This window comes from Rhipicephalus sanguineus, chromosome 6 (assembly GCF_013339695.2).
Source record: "Rhipicephalus sanguineus isolate Rsan-2018 chromosome 6, BIME_Rsan_1.4, whole genome shotgun sequence".
NCBI lineage: Eukaryota > Metazoa > Arthropoda > Arachnida > Ixodida > Ixodidae > Rhipicephalus > Rhipicephalus sanguineus.
Genome location: NC_051181.1, coordinates 150,138,282 through 150,164,497, shown reverse-complemented (window position 1 = coordinate 150,164,497; position 26,216 = coordinate 150,138,282). Strand labels below are relative to the sequence as shown.

The window sequence follows — 26,216 nt, the reverse complement described above, 5'->3', positions numbered from 1 at the left end:
GTGGAGACGAATGGTGGCGCCACTTGTCCTGCTTTGAAAAAAGGCAAGCGCAGCAGCACTCCGATTTCGGTCACCCGTCTGTTGTCGGACACGTCGGCGTAAATCATGGGCGGACGGGGGGGGGGGGGGGGGGGGGATCAGGGGGGTCCTGACTCCCCTTGTGTTGCAAATGTCCCCCTTTGAGATTTAGCGTTATAACATCATATATTTGAAATACATGACAGTTAAGTAAAGGGCATTCGACTTTTTTTAAAGGCTCGTTATTTTTTTATTGTGTACCTGTGTTCAATACCCTTCAGCTGTGTCAGATTATAAAAATCGCGAAAGCCGCTCAACCGGTTCAAAGAAGACTGAATAAAACAATGCAATTGCTCGAGCTGGGACCTCATGCTCGTTTTTAAAATTTTGTTTTAAAGCATGGTTTCATTCTTCTGTAAATAAATATACAACTCTTACGTATAAAAACAAAATGGCCGCCATGGTCTGATGTGTGTCGCCCATTCTTCTGGATTTACGCCACTGGTCTGGCAGCATCAGAAATGGCAACGAAGACGAATACTTGTTTCTCTCGAGTCAAGGCTGCAGATATTCAGAGCCGTGGACAGTGGCCACAAGATAAACGTTGCAGTCGCAGCGAGAAAGTCTTTTTTTTTTTTTCGGGGGAAAAGGGGGAGGGGGGTTCTACCATATTTTATGTATGTTCGTGCCTGCACTTGTATACGTGCGTGTAAAATAAACACGTGCAAAATTGGAAAATTTCGATGGAGGTTTAGAACCCCCAACCTCACCCTCCCCCCCTCCCCCCTGGCTACGCCAGTGGTTGCAGCGGAGTTGAACGTTGTCCCATGCGCCCTGTCACCACTTTGGGCACAAGAGAGAAGATTGAGGGCAACACCGCGGGAGCGACATTTTTGCGCGAGCAAGATTGCCAACTTGTAGAACTTTCTTCTCTGTTACAACGAATATCAGATATAACGAACAAATTTATGGTCAAATTTAAGAACATATTTAAAGCGCCCCTTTTGCAGCCCCCTGCCGACGGCCGGGGTCCCGCCTCTCTAGACGCTCTCTCAAACCGAAACTGCGACCCGGCGCTATAAAAACTTCTCCAAATAATTAACTGTCGCACGCTCGAGCAAACGAGGTTTCCTGCCTTGATAAGTGAGTCGACAGCTGCTTATTGGAACAGAAAAAGAAACCCAAATGTAAAATTTTTGCGTCAGTACTCCTTCAACAAAATAAAATGCGCGATTGTTTTTACATCCTGCCATCATAATGAGACAGCGCACTGAGCGCAGAGACTTCGATCGAACGCACGACCTCAGCAGCGCAACGCTGTAGCCACGGAGCTGCAGTGAATATGCCGCTCCTCCTTGAGATGATAATGCGTGCAATAACGTACGAGATAACGCCGGGTCAATTCGTACGCTTTCCGTTTGCTCGCGACTGGGTCTTATAACAAGCAGGCAAACATATCATGCGCTGTGGACAGACGGACAGACGCGGTGGACAGACCCGTGAATTGTTTGTATTTCAACCTATAAATTTTGCAGCGTTTGCTGGATTCTTATGAGGGTGCAAAAGGCTGCCTATATCGGTGTTCATTCCAACAGTCTGCACTGAGCGGCAGCCCGTGAATAGTGCTTTTCACTTGACTATTTGTACACTTAGCATTAGATGAACGTAACGCAGCACTGTGCGAAGCGATCCGTCAGCGGCAGAATTGACATTGTCACCGATATCCTACAAAATTAAAGGGGTCATGAACCACTTTTCCATGTAATGATCTAATGACCTCAGTATCGGAGTTTACTGCCTTCCGAATCGATTGCCGCAAAAATTTCTCGAATCCGTCAAGAATGAGCGGAGTTACGGGGGTTTGGCGCACGCTTTCAGCGCTTTCTCCCTTTTCTCGTGCCGACGAGCGCACTGGAAGCTACACAGAGAGGGATGGCACGGGGGAAAGAAGTTACGTCAGCGCGCGTCATGAAACGCGCGATCGCTCTCCCGCTGTGATTCGCGTGCGCGAGTGCGGCTACCGTGTACTGAGGAGTGCGGCGCCGGCAAGTGGCGGCACCCCGTGGCAAGAAGCGCATCTGATCCGAACGCCGCTCTCGATTTACGGCGGCTATCGGCCAATAAGCATGCTATGTCTCTTGCGACGTAAACAGGCAGATCCGCGACGTCAACGGGCAGACGCCCCGCCCACCGACGAGAGTGAGAACCGGCCTCTATTTGAAAAGAGGGCGCCTGAAGAAACGACAACTTCGCGCTCCGCTTGTGGCCTTTACGCGGCGCGCACGACTGTAATATTTGGCAGAGCAGTTCATAGCCGTGTCAGCTTTCTGCAGGATGTGTTTTTTCAACAAGCCCAAGGGGTGCTTCATGACCCCTTTAAAACGAAGACAGACGAAGAGTCGTAATTTTGCTGTCTCCGCTGTGCTGGATTGAACGTTCTCGACCAGTGGCTTTATTGTATTCTTTTGTGCGGACCTAGAGTAACTTTTTAAATATCTTCGCGACAAGAAACAGACCACCAAGGCATGACCTTGTCTGCCTTCATCTTTCGTGTTTAATTTTCCCTAAATCAACATACGGTGATAACGCAAGGCTAACAAGCCCGACAGTCAGTCCTTCTGAAGGTCAGGCTTTTCGGGTGCACACCGCATTGCGTTTCACTCAGGTCATAACGACAAAGTAATTTCGAACTTACCGGTCCATCCATGTTCAAATTATCAAGCGCTGTGTCCAAGGTGATGTCTTGGGTACCTCACACGTGTTGTTATTAGAAGAATATGAAACAAAAAAAAATCCAGGAAGATGGAGACTAATTGTTAAAACAGTGGTCGAACAACGAAAGCCTCAATCGAGAGACGATGTTTATAGAACTGTATTTGTCTGCGCTGTGATAAACACAAGTCGTCTTGTCGAAATCTTGGCTATGGGCTGGGGCCACCCTTGCTTGACCACTGTTAATCGCCGCAAGGAAGGAACAGAGAATCGTGCATTTCCGTGACATAAATCGTTTATTGACGTCATGCCTATCAACATGTGTACAGCTCGTGGACAGTTTTTTTTTTTCTTTTTCTCCTTTTACGCTATGTTAGTAGCCGACGTGTTGCGAGCCCTATCTGTGTGTCACGTCAAGAAAGTGTTTAACTTCGTCTTCTTAAACTTTTTTTTTTAATTAGCACTCCTACAAAGCAGTGTACGCTTCGTCGTATCTGTGTGTCTATGCCTAAATATGCACGTGTGTTCTCTACATATCATGCTAGACCTGAAACTCAAGCGAGCTTTGCTTCTGGCGAGGCACCTTGTTCTATAACAGTGCTTAAGCAAGAGGGGAGCGTGCTCTGGCTAATTACACTGGGTACAACAGAGGCACTCGGCCCGGTTTGTTTGAGCGGGAACTGGACTCAGTTGGGATCAAAGATCTTTGGGCAATACGTGGGGCGCCTGACGGCTGGAAAACACGACGAGGCAATGCAGAGTTCCCGAGCGCCGCCGACTGGTAGATGCTATGCTCTATCTGTGAAAAGCAGCCCTGCCTCGATTATGACGGGTAAGTATATGACAAGGTGTGCGTTGAAAGTGTGTTGCATGGCTGCTAAAAGTCAAGCGAGCTTTTTTTAGTGTCACGTGCGAGGGCATCTTCGTAATTCAAGGAAGCGTTTCATTTTCTTTCTTTACTCTAGTTTACACGAGCGACCACCTGCACTGCACCGGAGAAACTCTAGACATAAGTACAATACGCTAACCGCGTTCAGGGTACGAGAAAATCGTCATAATATTTTTATGTCTACGGCAGATCTTTTCGATCCCTGGCGCACATCTGCCTCGATAGCGCACAACCATTCATCGTGTTCTTTTGTCTTTACGCGTATACAATATTGATTTAGACCTGTAGTGTTCGGTGTGTGTTGCAACGTACATATCGCGTTCTCAAAGACGCAAAATGTGGTACCGCACTCTTTTTGCGACTGGCTGTACATGAGTTCAACCTTGAGTGCCTACATCGACAAGCTACACACATGCATCTAGCAGTTAATTAGTTCGTGAGAAACGATATCTCCACGAGATATACTTTCAGCTGAATGAGGGGTAAAGAAAGATTTCATCATCGACGTTTTAAGCGCTGCAAAAAAAAAAAAAAGCGCTGTGCGCCGTCCTAACCAAAATATCCCTGTGACTCTGTAGTAGGGTGCAAACAGGGCTGCCCTCGACATCTTTTGTTTTTCTTCCTTTCGGTAACTCGCTGCCAAGAAATGCATTTCTGTATTGCATATCAAAAACGTCTGTGCGACATGTTCCTCTCAAAGCCGTACACTGTTATGACGTACAACTGGGGGAGTGTTTTCTTCGTCAACGGTGCGTCGCGTACTGTTCCACTGCTGAAAGCACAAGGCTACACGTCCGAACGCCTGACGATGCATTGGAATTCGAGCGTCAACTGCCCACCTACTGCCTTACAGATGCGGTGCTAGCTCCAAATGAGAAACGTGCCTGTTATGCGTTGTCCATTACAATTAACGCCAGCTCTCGAGTTATACATAGATTATATACACAGCTCTTCTAAAAGTGGGTGTTTCCCTATAGTTGCCTAGATTGAGAATAGCCTGCGGAAAAGGGTGTTACGAACACGTGCTCTATAGAAAACTTCGCAACTACACCTCAAGGAATGACACTCCTGCCCGTGTTTTATTTAGAGCTACGGTCACTTAGTTATTGTGAACTTAACGATAAAACCTCGTAATAACGGCTACCGTATTTACATATCGTAGATATGGATATATGTATATAGCCTACAAAAAGCAAGTGCTGTAACTTTTGTGAGCCCGCTCGAACTGTCGGGCCCACGGAATGCCACTGAAGGACCAACAAACCACATCGAAGCGAAAGTAGAACGGCGTAGGTATTTCTTCTTCTTTTTTTTTTTCTTTCTCTCCGTTTGTACGCATCCAAAGGCTGGAATGACTCGGATATGGTTTGAGTTTATAAGAACAACGGTGCAGAAGGGAGCAGCATCGTAGTACGCTGAAAAAGGGACAGGGAGCGCCACAAGACACGTCTTGCCCTCAATGGCGTCCGTATATATATGCGCCCGAGCAAGGCTCCGTAATCCACAATACAACCCAGTACTTCAGCCAGGCAAGACGTATAGAAGAACGGCACAGTACGCATCACGCTGAAGAGAGAGAGAGAGAAAATAAAAGAACAGAAGGCGAGGGATGCAGGTCACGAAGACCTCTGCGGTGGGTTCCACGGATGCACACTGTAATATACGACAAGACACGAAGGAAAACATTAGATGATACGAGCACAGTCGCGAAGACGCAGGCCATCCGCTTGTGAGACACGAAGAACCAAATGAGAGAATGCTATAGGCATTCGCCGAACACTAGTGCGGAGCACGCGACGCAATAGCTGAGATGGGCTACGGGCCAGAAAATACAGAAAGCTTGAGAGCTTCAGCAGAATCGGTGGCACTTGAAGCCTATAGTCCAGACGGCCGACGTCCCGCACGAACAGCTGGATTCTGAGAATAGCTTTCTTTTTTTTTTTCTAAATCATAATTGGTGGGCTAACCTCCAGCATTAGCCTATATATATAGCTTTGCGCCTCACTTTTTCAAGCGTACGGTCACGAAAGCGCAAAATAGCTCTCGACTTATTTCGACTCATTTACAGCGTCCTCGTGTGTTTTGTCATTTGATAACTGCGAGTGAGCACGAGATCTTAAAGCACTTGCATAGTGTGACAAGCTGAGCGAAAGTGACGACGAAACCACCTCTACGTGCCGTAGGCGATTACAATGAGACGCGCTCGAGCGTTTAGTTGAGAGCGAGGACTCCTCTCGAGACAGGTCACTAACCCTGACCAGAGGATCATCTACGTTACCATAACAACAAATCGCTTCCACGTGTAGCGCCCTGGTATACCCAGTTGTTCAGTTCCACACTGCGCGTTGCTACAGGCAGCCGTCAACGACGAAATTTTGCCGCTTTGACCAAGCGGGAGGCTCACGCAAGCGGCAGTTGATCTGCGCAGCAGAACAGTGTGTCGCACTGTCCCACCGTATCGCGAAAGCTAGGTAGAGACAAAAGCAGGGAAAGCCGGCGTCCCGAAGGGGGGCTTTCAAGTACGTTGGGGCGTTACCCCATGCGGTCTGTCACTGCCGCAACGTCAGCACGCACAAAGAAAGTCACCGAAGGCGCGCGCGCACTGCAAAGTTTAGCTGTCCTGGCTGAAAGAGTCCCACGAAGACCCTCTTCAGAAGGGTCCCATGGTGTGGCTCGTACTGGTCGTCGGAGGCGGCTGCTGCGGGCCTTCCAGGCTTGCCAGAACCATGGTCGGCTCAGTGTTGCGGCGCCGGATCTTGCTCTTGCTCTTCTTGAGCATCGTGGCCTGCGGGGCACGAAAGGGGACCGGAAGTGGCGGGGGACAGAGAAGCAGAGGAGCAGGAAAAGAGCGGACAGGAAAATAAAAAGTAAGATAAAGGAACGGAAAAGAAAGAAAAAGGAGGAGGGTGAGAGAGAAGTCGTTAAAGAAAGGGCGCCAGCCTCCTAGGCGCTAAAGAGCAGCGAGAGAAGAGTGTGCAGAAAGGGAGAAAGGGGAAGGGTTCGGGCAGGGCGTCCGACTGGCGTGTTTGTGGGTCGCTCAATGGCGGTGTGGCCGCGAAGTGTTTCGTCGATTACTGCGTTCGCGCGTCGAAGTAGCAGATAGCCTTCCGATCGCGCGCAGACAATATAAATATGCTCCCACGTGACCGGCTGAAGACACGTAGTTGCTGTTTTTTCTCCCACCCGTTGCTGGTGGCGATGACGGTGTCTTCGGGTACAGCGGTGGCTTATGAATGTTCACCACGTGCTGAGACTGTTCTTTCGCGTTGGTCTGTTCAGTGAATGTGCGAAGTGTGGCGTGCGGGAATAGCAGTGGTCTACTACCGCTTCCTTCTACAAACCTCCGGATCAGCCACATTGTTTTCGTCTTTTTTCTGGGGCGAACGAGAAAACTACACAGTGTTTTATAATATTTGAAATCAAGCGTTTGTTTGCAACTGGTTGTTTGCGCATTCGGTTCTCGATTATGTCATCATAATAATATGAGATGAATGTGAACCTGAAATGATGTTCTCGCAAGAAAATTAGCACATTAAAAATTTAAATTAGCATGTCTGTCAGAAAATACAATGTCAGCGATGAGAAAAGTCATAGAGGAACTGCAACGCTTATGTACTCTTCTTTTTTTTTTCTTCCGCTTATAGATGTTGATCTGCTAGACAAGTATCTATGGTGAACGTTGTTTCATTTTTTTTTTCTTAAGTTCGCGCCGCAGGGCAGAACACAGACAAACTGACAGGAGACTGCCGGTCAACTTTCGCTACACTGCACATTTATACACTGTGCTGACAGCTATATTTATATTATGTCAAACTCTCATCTCACGCCGAAGGTTCGTCTCTTACGAAGTTACATCTTGGAACACTCACATGAATAGGAAAAACAACGTGCTGCTCTGATTATGTTGCTGAAACCTTCATAATATATTCGCATCGAACAGTGGTTCGATAAGCTCATGTTCAAGCTCGTTCAGAATTGACCGGGATTTTTATCCGAGGGCGATTTAGAAACCGGATCACCGCGGTAACAATTTTCGAACAGTCTAGCATTGTCGTTCGTGCGCAGCAATTACGGCTGCCAAGACGTCGACTCATGTGCCGGTGATTGCGAAGCAGTCAATGTACGATGAAATATGAAAGATTACGCTGATAAAAACAAACTTCTTCGAATACCGCGTACAGTGTGTGATGAAAAAATGCCGTCGCGGTCTGGAAACAAGTGTCCTGCTCAGGCTGTAACAGGCGATACACTTTCTTCTATGTACGCCGAAGGATCCACAAGGTTTCCAAACTGATGATGGTTAAGTCTGTCATCTTGCGTTTATAGTGCGGTTTCGTAGCTACAGCAGTAGTCATATCTTGTTATCTATATACGTCACCGTCGATAACGGTGACGGCCTCGTTCTATCCAATGAGGCAGCACCAGATAATCAAATGAAATGGATCGCAACAAATGCAGCCTCAGGGACCCGCATTCTGAAACGATCTAACGATCCATTTCACGTTTGGGTGTCATTTTCTCGTCACTCGCCGTGCCAAGTGGCTGACCGCGTGACGATTACGCTGTGGCGCGGCCTCGTTCAAGCCAATGCAAAAACAGAAAAGGAAACGAGACGGATCATTACAAAATGCAGCCACAAAATACGCTCGCAGGGCCTGTATTTTGTAACGATGCAGTTAGTTATTCGTCATGCTCGGGTCGCGCCGAGATAGACAAATGAAAACAAGAAAAGAAGAATTAAAAAGGAAATGGATCGTTACAAAATACGGCCCGAGGTCTCGATTTCGCTGTATACAAATAGAAATCCCAGTCAACCTTGAAGGAGTCTTCTAGCAGTAGTGGGTGTTGTTTTGATGAAAACCGTACCTGTGCGTCCCTCGTTGCCTGACGATGGAAACTCATCAAACAGTGGAAAACAAAACAGCAGTCGTACGAGGATGGCGGTAAGACATCGATAGCGGGGACCGGGGGGTGTAAGATGCAGGGCCAACGTAAGACTCGTGAGAAAGAACGAAGTGGCAACACAGGAAGAGAGCAAGTCATTCACGTCGCCCGTGAGTGCATAGAAGTGCAAACTGTGCAGTCGACTACAGTCAGTTGCGTGGGCAGGAATCATGGCCGCGAGCTTGCTTAGCAGGGCATGCGAGCGTGCCTGGTGCAAATGAGCTCAGGTGTACACGCGTGCCAGTCTTGAAGGAACGCCTGAGCTGGTGTCCGCGGGGGATCGAAAGGGCGCGCACCACAAAACCTAGTGAATTACATTTCTCGTGGAACGCCTGTTCTTTCAGGTTACCGCATACCTAAGAGCTACGTTGCATGGTCACATCGGGCCTCCGGGGTGTAGTGTATGGGTGAACGTTCCTTTTAGCGTATGTTTGTTGAGAAGTCATCGTGTGGTCAGATTCGACGCGATGCAGGGAGATATTACGTCCTGGTGGCTTTCCACATTCCCAGCTTCCCTTCATACATTTGATCACAGGCTGAAAGTGGCAACTGGAAGAGAATACAGGTCCAGTGTCGCAACTGCGACTGCTTTCTTACTGCTGCGTTGTATGTGTTCCCCATTGTTGAGCCATTCAGCGTTTGTTATTCGCGTAGAGGCAAGTGCTCACTCTACCTACCCCGCCACTCCACCACCAGTCCGCTTACCCATCCCCCCAGTACAAAAAGACGGGCGTTTCGTGATGTCTGTTATATATGCTATGAGAAAACACCACGACGCGGCACTGACACGATAGACCCGTGCGGTCACGTTTTTAGGCACTTTAAACTATCAGTCCGCAATAAGGCCTTGTTCAATGTCCAAAGTTCACCTCGCAAGGCCGCTGCAAGAGACGTGAACGGCGGTCTGTTTGCTAGAGACAAATTCGTTGTAGTGGATGCTTGTTATAATCCCTCAGCGTTACCCCCGGTGTCCACAGTGGCAACAATAAAATGTTTGCCACCCCCACCGCAGTGGTAACGCTCGTGTGACGCTATCTGCAAGCACGTGAGCCAATCTAACAAATACTTAGTAAGAATGGCGACATACTCTTCGACACTGCACCAATCACAGGTTTAGAACACGGTTCCTGCATTGTCGCACCATGGTCTCCACTCACACCAACGAATTTTAAATGTAGCGTTAAAACCTCAACAATGTTTGTGATCAGTTCAAGTGTGCTTCAGTGCTGGTCATTGTGCCGGTTGCTTGTGTTCCTGCGTCCTTTCTGTCTGCCCGAGGTGACAGTCGGACTTTGTGGAAGATCTTGTGCAAGAGGTAGCCATCGCTCCCAATGTTACGAAATGAATAAATATATCAATCTGCAGTGTCACATAGAGACGGACGGCAAGCCCCCACGAGAAGTTTTCGAACATTATTGAGCGCTGCTGTTCACCCGATCGAGAGAAAAAGCTTTAGTAAAACTTGTTGTTGGGCTAGTTGGTGCATATTACAAGAAAATTCGACGACGCACACCACGCTCTTTCCTTTCGCCTACTTTCCTCGGTGGTGTGCGTCGTCGAATTTTCTTGAGAGAAAAAGCCATTGTTTCGTTATACATGTGGCATTAGTGTACGTAAGTGGCCAGGAGAATGTGGCCAGGAGTAAAATGGGGTGGTGCTAATGGTTGCACCGCTACGACTGAGAAAACTGCTTACGCGGAGAGTTTGCTCTATACTTGCGTGAACAACATGGCCAGCATCCACGCTGTCTCATTCTATGCACCACTGTTCTTATTCCACAGTGATTACGAGCGTTTGCGTGTGCCAGTCCGATTAGTTTCCTCACTACAATTTGATACATTTCGCTTCTTCTGAAACTTTAGTATGTCGTTGTGTGTCTGCAATGAGTACGTTCTTCATGAGGGAATGAGTAGCTTTGACTCCTTAATGAGCGGGTAAGAATAACTGGCTGCCATGTCGCCTGTTTGCTCACTTGTCTATAGCAGGGGTCTCAAACACGCGGGCCGGCCCACACATGACTGTCTTGGCCCCCCCTTTTATTGCGATAGCAATTATATGGACAGTCTCGGCTGGAAAATGTCCGTCCCCGTCGCCGTCATTCACCGTATATGTATAAGTATGTATATATATAGAAAGGCCACAAAGAAAAATAATTAAGAAATTCTTTCCGACGCGCGGAATCGAACGGGCGACCTCTCGCTTTGCAGCCCGCCGCGTTAGACGTTAGGCCACGACAGCACCGTCTCTCAGCCTGCTAACGGCGAGCTATTTATATACACCATGTAATTCGGCATGCTTTCTTAGTGGCCACATAGATGGCGCGACGTGCGCGCGTGTTGCGCGCTTTAACGATCGTCGCCCCGCCCCTGCGAACTCCGTTGCTGTTCGCTCTACAGGGCGTCGTCGCTTTCGTGCGCTTATCTCAAGGAAAGAAGGGGCGGCCGGTGGGGTGCTTTTGCTTCGCTTCGCTCGCTGCAGCGGCCGCGTTTGCGAAAGGAGCGCGCTGTTCAAACAGAAATAAGTAACAACTGTGACAATTAGTTCGCGCTCGTCTTGTGTGTACCTGTTCGTTTGTTTCGTGCGTCCTTTATGTTTGAGCAGTGCGCTTCAAGTGTCGAGCTGTGACGCATAAGTTCGCGCTCGTCCTGTGTGCGTTCTTTCCGTGCGTCCTTTGGGGTCGAGCGATGCGCTGGCAATTTCGAGCTGCTTTCCGTTCTTCGCGTTACATTACAATTTATTGCTTTTTTTTCTTAACCGTGTTCCTGAGCCACATATCCATGAAACATTTTTTTTCGTGAGGCGCCCGTGCGGTCACCATGTGTTGTATAACATAACCGTGGAACAAATACTGTACATTTCATAATCGGCGTCCAGATTTCAGTCATTCTGGAGACCAGCATTGATTTGTTTCTCGAAACCTGACGTCAAATCCCTCTTCTGAAATGACCAACATATGAGATATGGGAAAGGTCTTCTTTCAAATGGCAAAGCTAGCTGTTCCTACCCCCACCCCTCCCTCCCACCGCCGCCTCAACCTCCTTCCCGGCCCTCGCGGGAAACTAAATTTCGTGACTGCGGCCCACTAGTTGAAGTGAGTTTGAGACCCCTGGTCTATAGCTTAGTAAACAAGAAACGCGCGCCGTACCGACGTCAGTGTGCTCGCCGACAGGTGCCTTAAAAAATTCCCGAGTCTTTATGCCAAGAAGGCACTTTCGCTGACGAGCACAAACACACACGCAAGCACACATAAGAAACGACGACACGTATAACTTACATCTGCAGAGCTTTAATCTTTTTTTGTTGTTTCTCTTTATTCGAGAAGATAGCAACCAAAATCTCTCTTTACGCACACTACAAGTAGAACCTTCGTATGGACACTCGAGCATGAAAAAGAAAAAAAAACGAAAAATCGGAAGAAAAAACACATACTATACAATTTGCACCGAAACATAGTCTTGTGTATGCCGGGATTTTTTTTCCATTAGGAGTGCGTCATCCGCGATGGACCGGCGCTACAGAGGCCTCGCTTTGAAAACATAGCTACTTGCCTGCCACTGATCGCGTTTTTTTTTTAAACTGCAGTAATGTGTAGTAATACCTACGGCGTGAAGAACTGTACTTCGTACCTTCTCGTTTTAAAATCTTCCCCTCCGCGTCCAAGGTTCGCGCTCGACCCTGGCATCGAAAAATGCAACCACCACCGTCGTTGAAGAGAGCGATTAAACCACAAAGACTGACTGCCTCTGCACGTGACGTCACCAGTTTCTTCCTTCCTCTCTCCACAGCGCGGTACAATCGCGTCATCTGTATTATCTGTCGGAACATCAATTATCAAGTATAATATATTCACATTGTGCATTGCACATGACTGCCTATAACGTGACGCCTGGCGAGACTATCGGAAAGAGACTCTACAAAGCATATAAACCTAGAGTCAAAAAGGAATGGTGTAGGTGGCTCGGCGAGCGACATTTTTTTTTTCTCTTTCTCAATTCCTTTCTTTCTTTCCTGCGTCGCGTCCGCTGTCACCGCTTCTTCATCGTCTTCGTCAGGTGCACAAGATCCAAACTCGATATAGATAAGAAAACACCCTAGCTATACAAATAGGTAGTGTTTTTTTTTATGTATAGACTGCTATGTACAAGCCCCTCGATCGGGTGATATACACACGCACGCAGTAGTAGCTCACACACACGCAACAGGCACACGCGCGCATGCATGCAGATAGAGAGATAAGGGAGAGGAGGTAAATCAAAGAACAAAATGGCCGCCACACTCACACAGGCACACTGTCGCGACGCCTTTGTCGCGCGCGCTACGCCTGAAAGGCATGCACACGTGATGTCCTCAGCGGGAAAGAAAATTTAACAAAGTATGAAAGCGGAAAAGAAAAGCGTTATCGCGAAAGAGCGGTTTCCAACGGAGGCGGAGTTGTATCCGAAACGTCGGCCGAACTGTAAGCGCGCCTCCCTTTGAGCGCCATACGTGGTCGGCTTTAATTGTCGCCTCAAGCAAGGGGGTTTAAAACCCTCTTGGTCTCAAGACGCTTCCTTCTTTCTTGCAAGGTGGCTTCCCCGCCTACGTAATGCGGTAAAGCCATACCGTGAACCAAGATACCGTAACAAGCACGCAGCATCCCTGAATATTGTCAAGTGGCTGTGCGAGGAATGTTTCTGGAGTTGAGATAGAAAATCATAATCGCTATGCAACACGACTAAACAAAAAAAAAAATCCCTGTGAAGTACGCAAGTAAAAGTGGCGCTTAAACCTTTCTTTAAAATAAGTGTCGTAGCTGACTGCAATACGAGAAAAGAATTTGACGGAGAACCGACACAGAAAAACACGTCGAAGTAACGTGTTGATGTTGGCGCGGATATAGTTCGTTAAGATGAATCCTGAGATCGCACGTATCCGACTAAAAGCGGCGTGTTTAGCATACCACATGCACAGTTTCAAAAACTGCATTCCTTTTTTTTTCTTCGACAACTCTCGCTTAGCAGAATCAAAGTGCTCCTGTTTCGTGATTTGTATGTCGTGCTTGCACTAGTTCCCAATGCAAGAAAGAAACTCATAACGATTTTGTTTTTAACTTAACGTCGAAGTGCTACGCTTTAACAAGCGCTATATTCTTTTTCCACCGAAGCTGCGAGTACAGTCGCAGTCAAAACGTAATCCTAGTTTGGACGCATCGAGTCAATCGCCTGCTGTGGTGATAGAACATCATCCCACCATCATTACTGAACCTGTTTCTTAAACACCTGCTTTCACAAAGGGCCGAAATGAGCGTCGAGGTGTCGTGCATTGCGCCGTTCTCGTCAAACAAAAAAATTATCTCTGAGACAGCAACGAATGGTTTCGCTTACGTTACGGTTTGAAAACACTTTGTTTCTACGATCTTGATAATTCTACTTCACTGTTGCGCTCATGGGGCTTCGTGAGAACCGAGGATATTGAGGACGAAGTTGAGTAGTATGATTACCATTTGCTCTTTAGTCGGAACTAAAAACTATTTTCTTCCAACTCCATCCGATGCATGGCCGATCCCTCGAGGTACGTACGTGTCATCACTAAACGGAAACAAAAACTGAACCAAACCAACTATACCACGGCTAAAGGAATGCAAATAGCGTGACCTTCGTGACTACAAAACAGTGAGTTGAGAAAAAAACCACGAACCTATATAGAACGCTTGGCGGCTTAGACCTGCGCATAACAAACGACAGGTATCAGCAGCACTTAAACACTCCAGTTCATTGCATTCAAACGGCCAAGTCCCGCAGTTGAAAAACTGGACGCCGCAGAAGCCGATAGTGTTTTTGAAACGTCATCTCTCGGTGTTTTCTAAATGCGATCCATGGGGAAAACGAGGGGTCACCCCTTAATTAAGCTGACGTCTCATTCTTGGTGATTAATAGTTAATAGCACATGAAGTTTTGATTTTGCTGAGAGTTGGCATGTCCGCAGCGGATGGCCAACCTCAAGACCCACGGTTAGAAGTTATTACATGTGCTGTTGTGTTAGATTGAATTAAGCGTAAAAAGGCAAGAATTTTGCGAATACAGGTCGATGCGAATACCGAGGCTGTCAGGGCGCTGACTAAAAGATAACTTAGTCAGGGTTTAACACACAGCCAGTTTAACACACAGTATGTACATAAGGTATTCCGCTACTGAATCACTAAATATAGAGTTAATTATTTCTGTACAATTTCTGGGATGTCGCTTACGATATTGATTCCTTTATACTCGATAATTCGGCATAAATATTACGAAAAACAAGTGAAATCGCTTCACAACAGTGTGCGAGCGTTTAGAAGCGTTCAAGCGAACGTAACATAAGATTGTTTGAACATCTTGGAGCAGTCCACGGTTGCCGTCACAGATAGGCCAATTTCTGTGCCTATCACTGTCTTATTGGATAACGCATATAGGCAGCGATATCAAAAACAAGATTGCCCTAACAGGGACGTTCACCGGACGCAAACTAAACTGAAATTCTGGCAATGAAACACCAACAATTCGCAGCTCGAAAAAAAGAAAAGTCTCACAGTACAGCGTAGCTACAGAGGGGCCGATATTAGGCGCGGGCCATTCAAAACTACTCGAAAGACTCTTTCAGGCAAGCAAGCCCCGTTTTTATTTGCAACGCAGCATTGCCGTTAAAATTTACGCCACACACGTTAATACGCGAACAAACGTTAGCACTCGTATGTGTTTGCATAATCGATTATTAACGTATTCCTATAGAGAAAAAAAAGAAAAAGAGAAATGTTGAACAAGAACGTCAAAAGTCTATACAGTCTATACAGACCGCGTCTTCCTTTTTTCTTTCTTTTATCATTCATTCGCACGCCCTACACGCACTTCACGTCGCGCTAAATTAACGGTGCGACGTTAACTAATTTAACGACACCAGAACAAAAATGTGTGTGAATGTCCGCACTCGGTACATAGCTACAACGCCTGGGGCACGCACAATTTCAAAAAAGAAAAAAAAACGCAGTGTCGTACGCTCTATGTAAGAGGGGACGCGCAATGTATGTACATGCTTGGAGCTCCAAAGCGGTGGGTGGGCGCACGAACCACACGGGACAATGTCACTCGCGCAGCACCTGAAAAAACGCAAGGCTTATGTGTGAGTGTGTCGAGTGCCTACCGTGTAAAATATGACGTCATCACTGTTCGTCGAGTCGTCCCGCCGTGTTATTCTTTCATTTATTTATATATGTATACGATGCATTTCATACAGCTCTTTTTTTCTCCTCTCTCTTCTTATTCTATAGACTCTGTATACAGGGCGTTTCTTCGCTACGTATATCCATTCGAAGAAACATGTACTCCATTGGATTTATTGAGGCGGCAACTGATAGCATAATGAGACCTCCCAGTCGCCCTTTTTTTTTCACTCCATAATGCTAGCTCCGAACGTACTCTTTCTTTTGCCCTGCCGTGAAGAAATCATGCATGTTCTTGGAGTCATTAACTGTGCACTCGGCTGTAAGCTTAGGGTATTGCTTCTTTGCAGTACGGATGGCTAATTATATGACTAATATAACATGTCAATCTGAAAAAAAAAAAAAGCTTAGTGTTCTTTGAGGCTGTTCGTTATAACGACTCAACAGCGTAGGCAAAACATGGTCCAATCGAAAACTAGTATTTAGCGCAGTTGCTGGAAACGCCCTGTATACAAAGGTATATCTACAGCCTGTACTAGGTACGCAACTAATACTAGCGTCACTAGGAGGTTAAGTACAGCGCCGGTCGTTCGAAATAAAATAAGAGCAAGGGGGAACGACGAAACGCAGTTTCTCGACTCTGGGAAACCAGGACAGTTAACCACGTGCCCCAGCGGGCGGACACTAATGACGAGCGTCGTGCCGTGGCCTCCGGGATTTGCTCCGGCAGCGCGAACGGCGCGCTGCTGGAGCCAATCTCGCAGGCCACGGTCGTGTCAACCGGTGCTTCGCAGAGACTGACAGTTCGACCACTCGCGAAGATGATCCACGGGATTCGTCACCGGTCAATATGTAACGACAGGGGGGACTCAAGTGTGTACAACCTTGTAGTTTTTATAAACTATTGTATCGGAAAAACCATCGGAAGGCTATGCTCTGTGACTAAACGGCGCGTTAACCACACTACGCCACGTAGAATCCATAAAGTCCAGTCGCCTACCCGCTAACTAAGACTAGCTTCGCGACATGTTCGAAAAACAATAAAAAAGGAAGATGGAACGGATCCGTTTGTCTTTTCTACGCTCCTATCACGATTTTCTTGTACTTTAATAATTCGCCTTGTTCGCCGATTCAAGCGTCTGGCAGCGAACGCCGACAGAAAGTATCCGGAAGTTTAACCACACCCGTAAAGAAAGGGAAACAATGGACAGAGAAATGAGTATTTAGATTAATGCGCAATTCTTCCGGTTGGTCGAGGGTTCGGAGGCTGGGAAACCCGCGCTTAGGATCGGTACGTCGCGCTTTCTCCAGCCAAATTAAGATGATGAGTTAGAAAAGAAAAAAACACAAAAACAAAAGCTGTCCAATAAAGAACAAATTGGTGGAAGGCAGGCTCGGCCGTCGCATCGCAAGGTTTAGATTCTCACGACTTCACTAGAGAGGCGAGATTGTTGCAACGGCAAGGATCGCTCACACGCCAAGCGCCGCTTACTTGTAACTTAGCACCTGAGGACACGTATAGAGTGGTGTTCCTTTGGGACATGCCTCCTAAAAAAGCCTCGCGGCCATCTAAAGTGAGCAGTTTAAGGGCTACACTCCACTCTCCCTGACTATTCAACCCACGACTGCCAGCCCGAACGAAAGAAACGGAAGAAAAGAAGCTATTAAAAAGACTCCCAAGTAATGGCGCTGTCGTCTGATGATTTGTTGCGCCCATTTGGCCTTTCTGCGTTAAAAATAATGGGAGTATGCACGAAGGTCAACTGAGACAGCAAGAGTCTCGTCTAAATGTGTCGAAAACGCGAGAACGCGACACTCTTACTGCTCGTCAGTGCGGACATTGCTGGTTCTTCGATCAGTGTGGCTAAGTACTGGAAATGGAACCAAACCAGTGCGGGGGTCGGAGTCGCTTTGAGGATTCGTGCACGACTTCCTTGTTGTGCGGCGCGTGATCTTTTCGAAGATGGCGGGGTGGAATCTACAAACGACCGAGGCTGCTCGCGCCGCGCGCCGTAATAGGAACAAGCCTAAAATGTGTCGACGCTATAGAGACATGCTACGCCGGCTATGCAGCGTTTACCCGCACACGCACACACACACACACAGGCACACACGCTACACAGTCACACACATATTGCGCCGCGCCCTAAAGAACAACAGTGCGCACGCACGCCGGCACTTCCCCTCTGCGCGCCGGAAGAGGAAGGCGCGGCTGTGGCCCATAGACAAGTGGGTCGTCGTTCTCAGTGCAAAACCGTGGGGGTTTTTCGGGAGCCGAGAAAGAGAAAGAAGGCGCTCGTGCGGCGGCCGCCTGTACAAGAAACCGAGACGGGTTCCAGCAAGCCTTGCGTTGTCGTCGTAGTGAGTGAGGCTGCGTGGCGGGGGTTGCTCGACAAGACTGAAATCGTCCTCGTCGTACAAACAAGGCCGAGAATAAGACCGAGAACAGATTTGAGGAAAGAGAGTGAGAAACATGTGAGCGGCGGCGTCTCTCCTTCCGTCGTCTCACGTTGCGAGCTCTCAGCGACGGAGAAGCGCACGGCTGTCCCCGCGCGCAGGGGGTCAAAGCGAAGCAGCATCGACAGGAGCTCGACATGGGCCGTTATTTTCAATCGGCGGCGGCGGCGATACGGCGTCAGCGGGTTCCCGTGCATCGTCCCTCTCCCTTCACAACCTCGGTCACCCCTCTCCCTCCTCACTATTCGGAGAGAGAGAGAGAGGGAAAGATGTGTAAAAGAGAGTCCGGCGGCCATCAGCCGTCGTCGCGCGGAGAGCGTTGCTGTTCTCTCGGTCCGAGCAGGTATGCGGCGCCGCAGCAGCAGGCGTGCAAGAACGCCAGCACCACGCCGTGGGCGACCGGGTTCGCGTCGCGTCGGCGCCGATGCCTCCGGCCACTGGCTTCTCCGCCACCACGGCGGGATCGCCCCCACTGACTCTGATGCTGCGGCGGCGGCGGCTGCACTGCGGCGCTCGTCGCCGCCGCCACTCCGGCGTTGGTGGTGGCTACCGCCGCTGATGACGCCGTCGTCGTCGTCTTGTGCCGGGGCCGCTGCCCGCCTCGTCAGTCTTCGGAGGACTTCTCGCCGCTCGACGAGGCCAGCATGGGCTCCGTGTTGCGTCGCTTCATCTTGCTTTTCCTGAGCATGGTGGCCTGAAGACGTTTGCGCCGCAATGCACGCGTGTGATGCGTTCGTTGTTTGGCGTTTCGTGTTTGTTTTTTTGCAAAGTGTGCGTCGTGGCGAGCGCGTTTATGCCGATTCATCGTCGTCGTTGTTGTATTTTGTGTAAAACAGGAAAGCGCAAGATGAAGTGTATTTTTTTTTTTGGTTCGCAGGTTCGAATCCGACGCAGCGTAGACGGTGTAACGGGAGAGACGAGGAAGAGAGAATTGGGACGGGGCGAGAAAAGGTGGGGCGGAACGGAACGGTGAGCCGACGTATCGTGAAACAAGGAGGTGAGGAAGAGAAGCGGGTGGGGAGGAGAAAAAGGGGAGGGAAAGAAACGTGAGTGAGAGGGTTTCGAGTACGGCCCTTTGGCGGCAAGCAAAAAATGTGTGCGAGTGCTTCAGCTATACATTCAATGGTGGCACAGAATCAAGCAGAAAGAAAAGAAAAGCAAAATTTTTCGAAATACCACAAACTGTATTCCTGCTTCCATTCTCACCGGCGTACTACATGTAGGTTCTGTGAATTTCCGGATACCACGAGTGTTACTCTGAGCCTGCCTTGCAACATACACATACTTTGCGTTCATGACTGTCGGGTGCTGCTCCAGGGGCGTGTTCTGTACTAAGCTCACCTGTACGGTGAAATCACGAAATCGTACTATCGTGGTTTCGTTCTTTGCTGTCCTTGCAACTAGGGAGCTACGACACTCGGGAAACATTGCGGGCAGAGCAAAGACACCGGCATGTTTAGCGTTCGAATGGCTTTCTATAAACAGTGCAAAGCCGTCTGCATTGAAACCTAACCTGAGGCAGGCACATAGAAGCAAATTTCGTGGACCGTGAGCCTTGACATGTTCAGCAACAGCACAGGCGTATATAATGTGCAGGCAGTTAGCCGCTAGCAATTAATACTAGTCCATAAGCAACATGAAGTATGGCTTTGCTACGCTCGAAACATTTACCACGTCATTTTAGCAACAACTGCAGTAGACATTTCGGGTTAATGTAACTGTTTCTTGGTCACCACTTTTATTTATATGTTATGCTTAGTTTCCGCAATGAGCAAGTCAGTCACCCAGGGGAACTGCCATTGATACAATAAATTGCTTGTGCCTGAATTCGCGCGCATGAATAATGTGTCGTCACGTGCGCTGTCAGTTCTAGCAAGATTGAAAAAAAATAAAAACGTTTGTACTTGTTCTGGGACCTGGGAAGGGTGTGTGGTGTAGTTAAGAGTTAAAATTAAGAAAAAAAAATTTTGAATGTGAACAAAAAAGAAAGGGACAAACTGCCTTCGGGAACATTCACGACACATGCTCACTGTGTTTCTCAGGGAAGCATACAAAGGATGTGCAAGGCAGGCAAGGATTCAATCAACCATTCGAATAACGCATCAAACAAAACCAACAAAGGTTACTCAACGACAGCTGTGTCAAAGCTACGAGTGCTCAGTACACCCTTCCTAATCTGCAGCAATAGCCTATTGATTTAGCACAAAGGCGAAAAAGGGCACTCTTAGTCAACCAACGATTCTACCACTGGTTGGTGTTACTTAACTTTATAATCATCATACCCGTAAAGTCATCCGCTGTAGCCTAACGCAGATCAATAGATTTTTTTTACGATGTGCAAAGTAATTCTACAAGCGATGTTAAGAGTTTTAACACTGTGTGCCAAACCACTTTGGTGTTACAGACAGCCGCAGGATAGGACTAAGTTGGCATGCTGTTTCTACATACACCAAATCTCTACTGCGAAAGTACGGTTAACAAAAATGCTGATTACGGTGAGAGTGTTCCACGGCTTCCACTACACGTATACGCAAAGACGAATGCTTTGGATCGTCTTTAGCAATATCTATAGCGTGCACGCTGAGCAGCTGTCTTTTAAAATTGAATGTGCGATGCCCACAACCACATAACAACCAGGGTAACGTTTGTTTTCGTGCGACGTGCTTTTTCCTTTTAATCGAATCACTGAGGGAACGTTAGCTGCAGAAGTTTCAGCTGCCGCATTGTGTTCCGTTGCCTTGTTCTGTTCTTAAGCGGACATTTTCCAAAGGTTCGAAGGACACCGCAAGCCGTGGAGCACTCTCAGGCCGAACCTGCAAAGCATCGACCACGGGGCTTACCTTCAAGGCCGATCGGAGCACGACGACTTCGCCGGGCCCCTGAATCCAAGGCTCACCGTCTACTTGAACGGGCATTTCTGTGTTTAGCCGTATCCGCAACTGAAAGTCGAGATGGTAGAAACAGAGCTGTCAACTGAAGCGTCCCGCGTCCAATGATGAGTGCACCGATAGTGGAAATGCACTGTCCCAGCAAGGGGCACAAGCGCAGTCTAAATAAAAGTAAAAAAAAAATTCACACTGTAGGGCTCAGCTTGTCCACAAACAATAACCGCCATCCGTATTCCGCCTACTTGCCTTCTTTATCGATCAGTGGCAGATAGTCTCCTGTAACGAATGATATGCCACGCCGATATGCGCGTCTCCTTCAAAACCTAAGATATACTGGTATCGCAGCACTACATAAAGGAGCCACACGCATGAGAGATTACGATTACTCCTTAAGGACAAGATAACGGCACGTCATATCAGACGTATTCGTCTCGACACGTTACATGTGCGACACGCATGCAAATCTTATCAGGTTTTGGGACGTTAAACCCCAGCAATTATATATAAAATCATATCAGGAAATTTTCTCCTAACGTTGTCTTCTCCACAATAAGACACATAATGAGGAAAAGCCAACTTCTCAACAATAACTCGCGTTGCTGATTTTTGTTTTTCTTTTTGCTCAAGATCTTACGTTTGTTCGCGCATGCGCGCGAAATGGAACGCTATCATGTGTAATATTATCACAATGAAGAGTGCGTGCTGCATTCCGAACGCTGATAGTAATTTCAGAGTATGTTATCAGGGTGGTCATAAAAACGAACAGGAAAGATCAGTCATGGCACGTGGAGCGATCAAAAACGCTGTATGGCTATAAAGCAGAGCCTAGATGCTTGTAGAAAGCGCAGAAGCGACTGTCTACCACGACGAGATTAGCTCAAAGTACTTCAAATATTTGGCAAGCGAAATGCTGCCACACACATTGAGAAAGAGCGCTACGGTTGGACGCCCGATTTCTGGCGCTGCCTGGACGACTTGATGATGTCACTGCGGGAAGACAGTGAATTGAGGGCTTTAAGCTCAACTGGCGCAGCGCGTGCTGCGGTACGTTCTGGACGATTCTTCAAAGCGTTGTTTGTGCACGGACGTTAGAATGGCGGTGACGTACTTTCAGAGGGGCTGCCATTCACTGTTTGGCTTCTTGGCGGTGTGGACATGGGAGGCTTGCTCATTTCGGGCTCTGTCCTTGAACGTTGTATATATATATACATATATATATATATATATATATATATATATATATATATACATATATATATATATATATATATATATATATATGTGTGTGTGTGTGTGTGTGTGTGTGTGTGTGTGTGTGTGTGTGTGTGTGTGTGTGTGTGTGTGTGTGTGTGTGTGTGTGTGTGTGTGTGTGTGTGTGTGTGTGTGTGTGTGTGTGTGTGTGTGTGACAAACTCTGTGCGTTGAATGACGTTATCACGTATGAACATGGCCGCTGCGGCTGTCATACTATTTGAACAGGCCGGAGCAAGCTGAACCACGACAGCGCTCAACAATCACTGTACCGGCACGTGCGACACTGCTGATCGGCTACCGACACGGTGACCGCCATGTTGGCGCATGGACGAATGAGGAGCGAATAAACGACTCACGTGTCCCCCCTGCGCGATGCGGATGGCGCTGCGCAGCCCGCTCTGGATCTGGCCCATGTGGACGACCCCAGTGACGCCGACGATCTCGAGCATACCGTCGTAGTGCGTCGGTTTCGAGAACATGTCCTCCTTCTCGGGCCCCCAGGGGTTAGCACCGGAACCCCAACTGCGAACACGCCACCAGGGTACACTCAACATTTCAGGAATCATTGCACGTATACGTGGATCACCGTAAATTATGAATTATGAAGAAAGAAAAGAGATAGTCAAGGTGATATATCGATTATGAAACCGCGCCACGGAATATGACGAGAGCATAGAGGAAATGTACTTTAAAAAGGTTTGAATTTGAGCTTGTTGGCCCGGCTTCAAATCAGGAAACAGCGCCGGTACACGGGACTCACGAAGACTCGCGAACACAAGTGTTCTCTCTCAAATGATTTTTTTTTCACATGCGCAGGACGTAAATATATGCCTTCACGTGGCTACACAAAACAAAAATAACCAAACATTTACCCATTTAAATACAAGATTTGTTTGTGCTGCAACGCAACAGGTAGGAAGCTGATGCATGAATCGACAGTTTTTTGTCAGCATCAGCTTCTCCGTGTGGTTGCATCAACATATGCTTACACGTATACAAAAAAAGGGCTTTATGTGCATATCCAAAGAAGCGTGTCAAAGCACTTTGGCAGCAGATAATTCCTTTGCTTATTTATACTAATGCCAGCTGTACTGAAGGTGGCCGCCTGCGCGATTGGCTTTTGTCCCCAGAGATGTACGGGTACGCTCTTAATTAGTATGAACATTTAACTTCAATCTGTCGCTCCTTTCCTTACTGGGCGTGCATAGTGGTGACGTCGGCGCCCTATGCTTACCTGATTTTGCCAGCGACCTAAGTCGACTAACCGCAACATGGTATTATTCGTGTTATTGACTGATCAGAAAGCTAATCGATCGATAATTCGCCTATAGCAATATTTGAAGGCTTTGTGTTTTGAATTCAGAAGACAGGGTAGCCTCTGAAGAAGCAAGGGGATCCGCCAGGCTTTTTAGTTCCGTCTCACTTACAGCTCATGCGTCAGAGCGCCGACTTTTCCCATGTAAAAAAAAAAAAAAGGTTAGTGACTGACCCCTGTTTCACTCAATGCAATAATTAGGCTAAATGCTAACGCCTCACTAACGTTGCCATTGCAGAGCACTGTGCAGTACAATGAAAATAAGAGCAACGGCCTTGCCTGCGCCTGAGCGCGAACTTCTCTTGCGCTGATGGCGTTGCAGCTTATAAGTAAAGCGGTAAGCCATGTCCTAAGTTCTCGCATCGCAAAACCACAAAATTTCTCAAGTACTGGACCGCCGCTGGTAATACGTACCTGAGAATGTTGAGAATAATGATACCCTCTACAGGGGGTAGGTCGATCACTTTTCCGTCCACCTCAAGACGGATTTCTTTGTGCAGATCCTTCCAGGTCTTCCTGCTCACCATTTTGCGGAGACCCATCTTCACGTACACGCCCTTGTTGTGAAGTCTGTAAGAGAGTCAAACCTTTATGTTAGACAGTAGTGTTCAACAGCTGAAGATAAGGGCTAGGTGACATGATACGCCATGGACATCTCGAGCGAACAGAGACTCGAAAGAAAAAGGTTGCGCGAAAAAAGGCACGTTCACAAGAAAGGGCATGGGAACCTTATCCCTCTCTGTATACTTTCTTGTGGACGTGTCTTTATGAACCTTATCTTTCCTTGTGGGCGTGTCTTTGTGAACCTTATCCTTCCCCGTATCCTTCCTTGCGGACAAGCCTTTGTGAACCTTCTCCTTTTCCGTATTCTTCCTTGTGAAAGCACGAAGAAAGACACGTTCGCAAGGACAAGCGAATTTGCGCTTGTCCCCGTATCTTTCCTCGTGACTTTCGAGCATGCATAACACACTGTAGGCCAACAGAGAGTTATACGAGAAAAGGAGACTCGCCTGCTGTTGAACTTGTTGGGGTTCTCTTCTCGAGCGTTGTGGAAGTCGAGGCAAAGGTCTGCGTCGATGCCGATGCCAAAGTAGTTGTTCATGACGAATATGGCCGTGTTGTCCTCGGACGTGGAGCCCGAGCTGTTTGTGAGTGAGCCGGGCTTCTCCTCCGGCTTTTCATCCGAGTGGAAGACCACCGTCCACCTGTCCAAACGAATCTCCTCGGCGTCGATGACGTCCTTGAGCAGAGTGAGGGGGTCCTCGCCACCAGTGTAGCCGGGTCCCCAGCGCAGCACTCGCGCCAGGTCATTGCCCGTGCCCAGCGGCACGATGGCGCACGGCGGGGACTGGCACTCGGAATCCTGGCCAACGTTGTCCAGGCACTGGAGCACCCAGCCGACGGTGCCGTCGCCGCCGCACACCAGGATCTTGTAGTCGCGCACGTGCCGAAACACGTACAGCCTGCGATCATCACGCGGTGCCTTGTACTCAAACCCCTCGAACTTACTGTACAATTTGCGCTGAGTGCAAACGTGAGGATACACCGTCCCTCCTTTGAAAAACCACGCGAGACTCTCCAGTGAGCTTCGAGCAGACTTGTTGATCGACCCTCTACGGAAGGAAAATACCTTGAGACACTTGCCTCGTAGCTCATCAGCCCAGAAGGCCATATTATTCCTTCTACAATTCTTGAAGGCGAGTAACTTAAGCGCCTGACTGTATGTACGCTGCACCATGCTCGTGAATCACCTAGGCTCGCTCCTTCTTTTGTTATCTATCTATCTATCTATCTATCTATCTATCTATCTATCTATCTATCTATCTATCTATCTATCTATCTATCTATCTATCTATCTATCTATCTATCTATCTATCTATCTATCTATCTATCTATCTATCTATCTATCTATCTATCTATCTATCTGTCTGTCTATCTGTCTGTCTGTCTGTCTGTCTGTCTGTCTGTCTGTCTGTCTGTCTGTCTGTCTGTCTGTCTGTCTGTCTGTCTGTCTGTCTGTCTGTCTGTCTGTCTGTCTGTCTGTCTGTCTGTCTGTCTGTCTGTCTGTCTGTCTGTCTGTCTGTCTGTCTGTCTGTCTGTCTGTCTGTCTGTCTGTCTGTCTGTCTGTCTCTCTATCTATCTATCTATCTATCTATCTATCTATCTATCTATCTATCTATCTATCTATCTATCTATCTATCTATCTATCTATCTATCTATCTATCTATCTATCTATCTATCTATCTATCTATCACATTCCCCTTTCCACGCGTAGGGTAGTAAATTAGGCAGACTAGTTAATCTCGCTGTCATTGTTTCATTCTTCCTGCCTCTCTCTCTCTTTCTCTGATACTCAGTAATCCACCTAAAATTTTCAGGCTCTGAACGCTAGATGCTAGAATTCTAGGACACTTGCCTCGATCGAAATCTACTCAAAAGGTTTTTTAAAGCAGCTCATACGCTTATACAATATTGACTGTATAAGTTGTGCTTGCCGATTTCGTGACAGAAGAATCTACGCGCTATCCATAATTTCTACCATTACTGAATGATTGCAGCGCCAGAT

At 47.7% G+C, this 26,216-nt stretch overlaps 1 protein-coding gene across 2 annotated transcripts in view; it reads right to left on the bottom strand.

The window, feature by feature from the left end:
- Window positions 1-6,199: 6,199 nt before the first annotated feature.
- Window positions 6,200-26,216, bottom strand: part of LOC119396776 (diacylglycerol kinase theta) — a 64,809-nt gene continuing 44,792 nt past the window's right edge. The window contains exons 16-20 of one of the 2 annotated variants that reach the window (XM_049417216.1): window positions 24,661-25,113; window positions 24,065-24,220; window positions 22,692-22,857; window positions 21,035-21,133; window positions 6,200-6,404 (exon numbers count right to left, since the gene is read on the bottom strand). In XM_049417216.1, the coding sequence (XP_049273173.1) occupies window positions 6,270-6,404; window positions 21,035-21,133; window positions 22,692-22,857; window positions 24,065-24,220; window positions 24,661-25,113 (1,009 nt within the window). In that variant the 3' untranslated portion in view covers window positions 6,200-6,269. Of the gene's footprint in view, window positions 6,405-11,833; window positions 18,889-21,034; window positions 21,134-22,691; window positions 22,858-24,064; window positions 24,221-24,660; window positions 25,114-26,216 lie in introns of those variants that run through there. The other variant, XM_049417217.1, reaches the window with a different exon arrangement.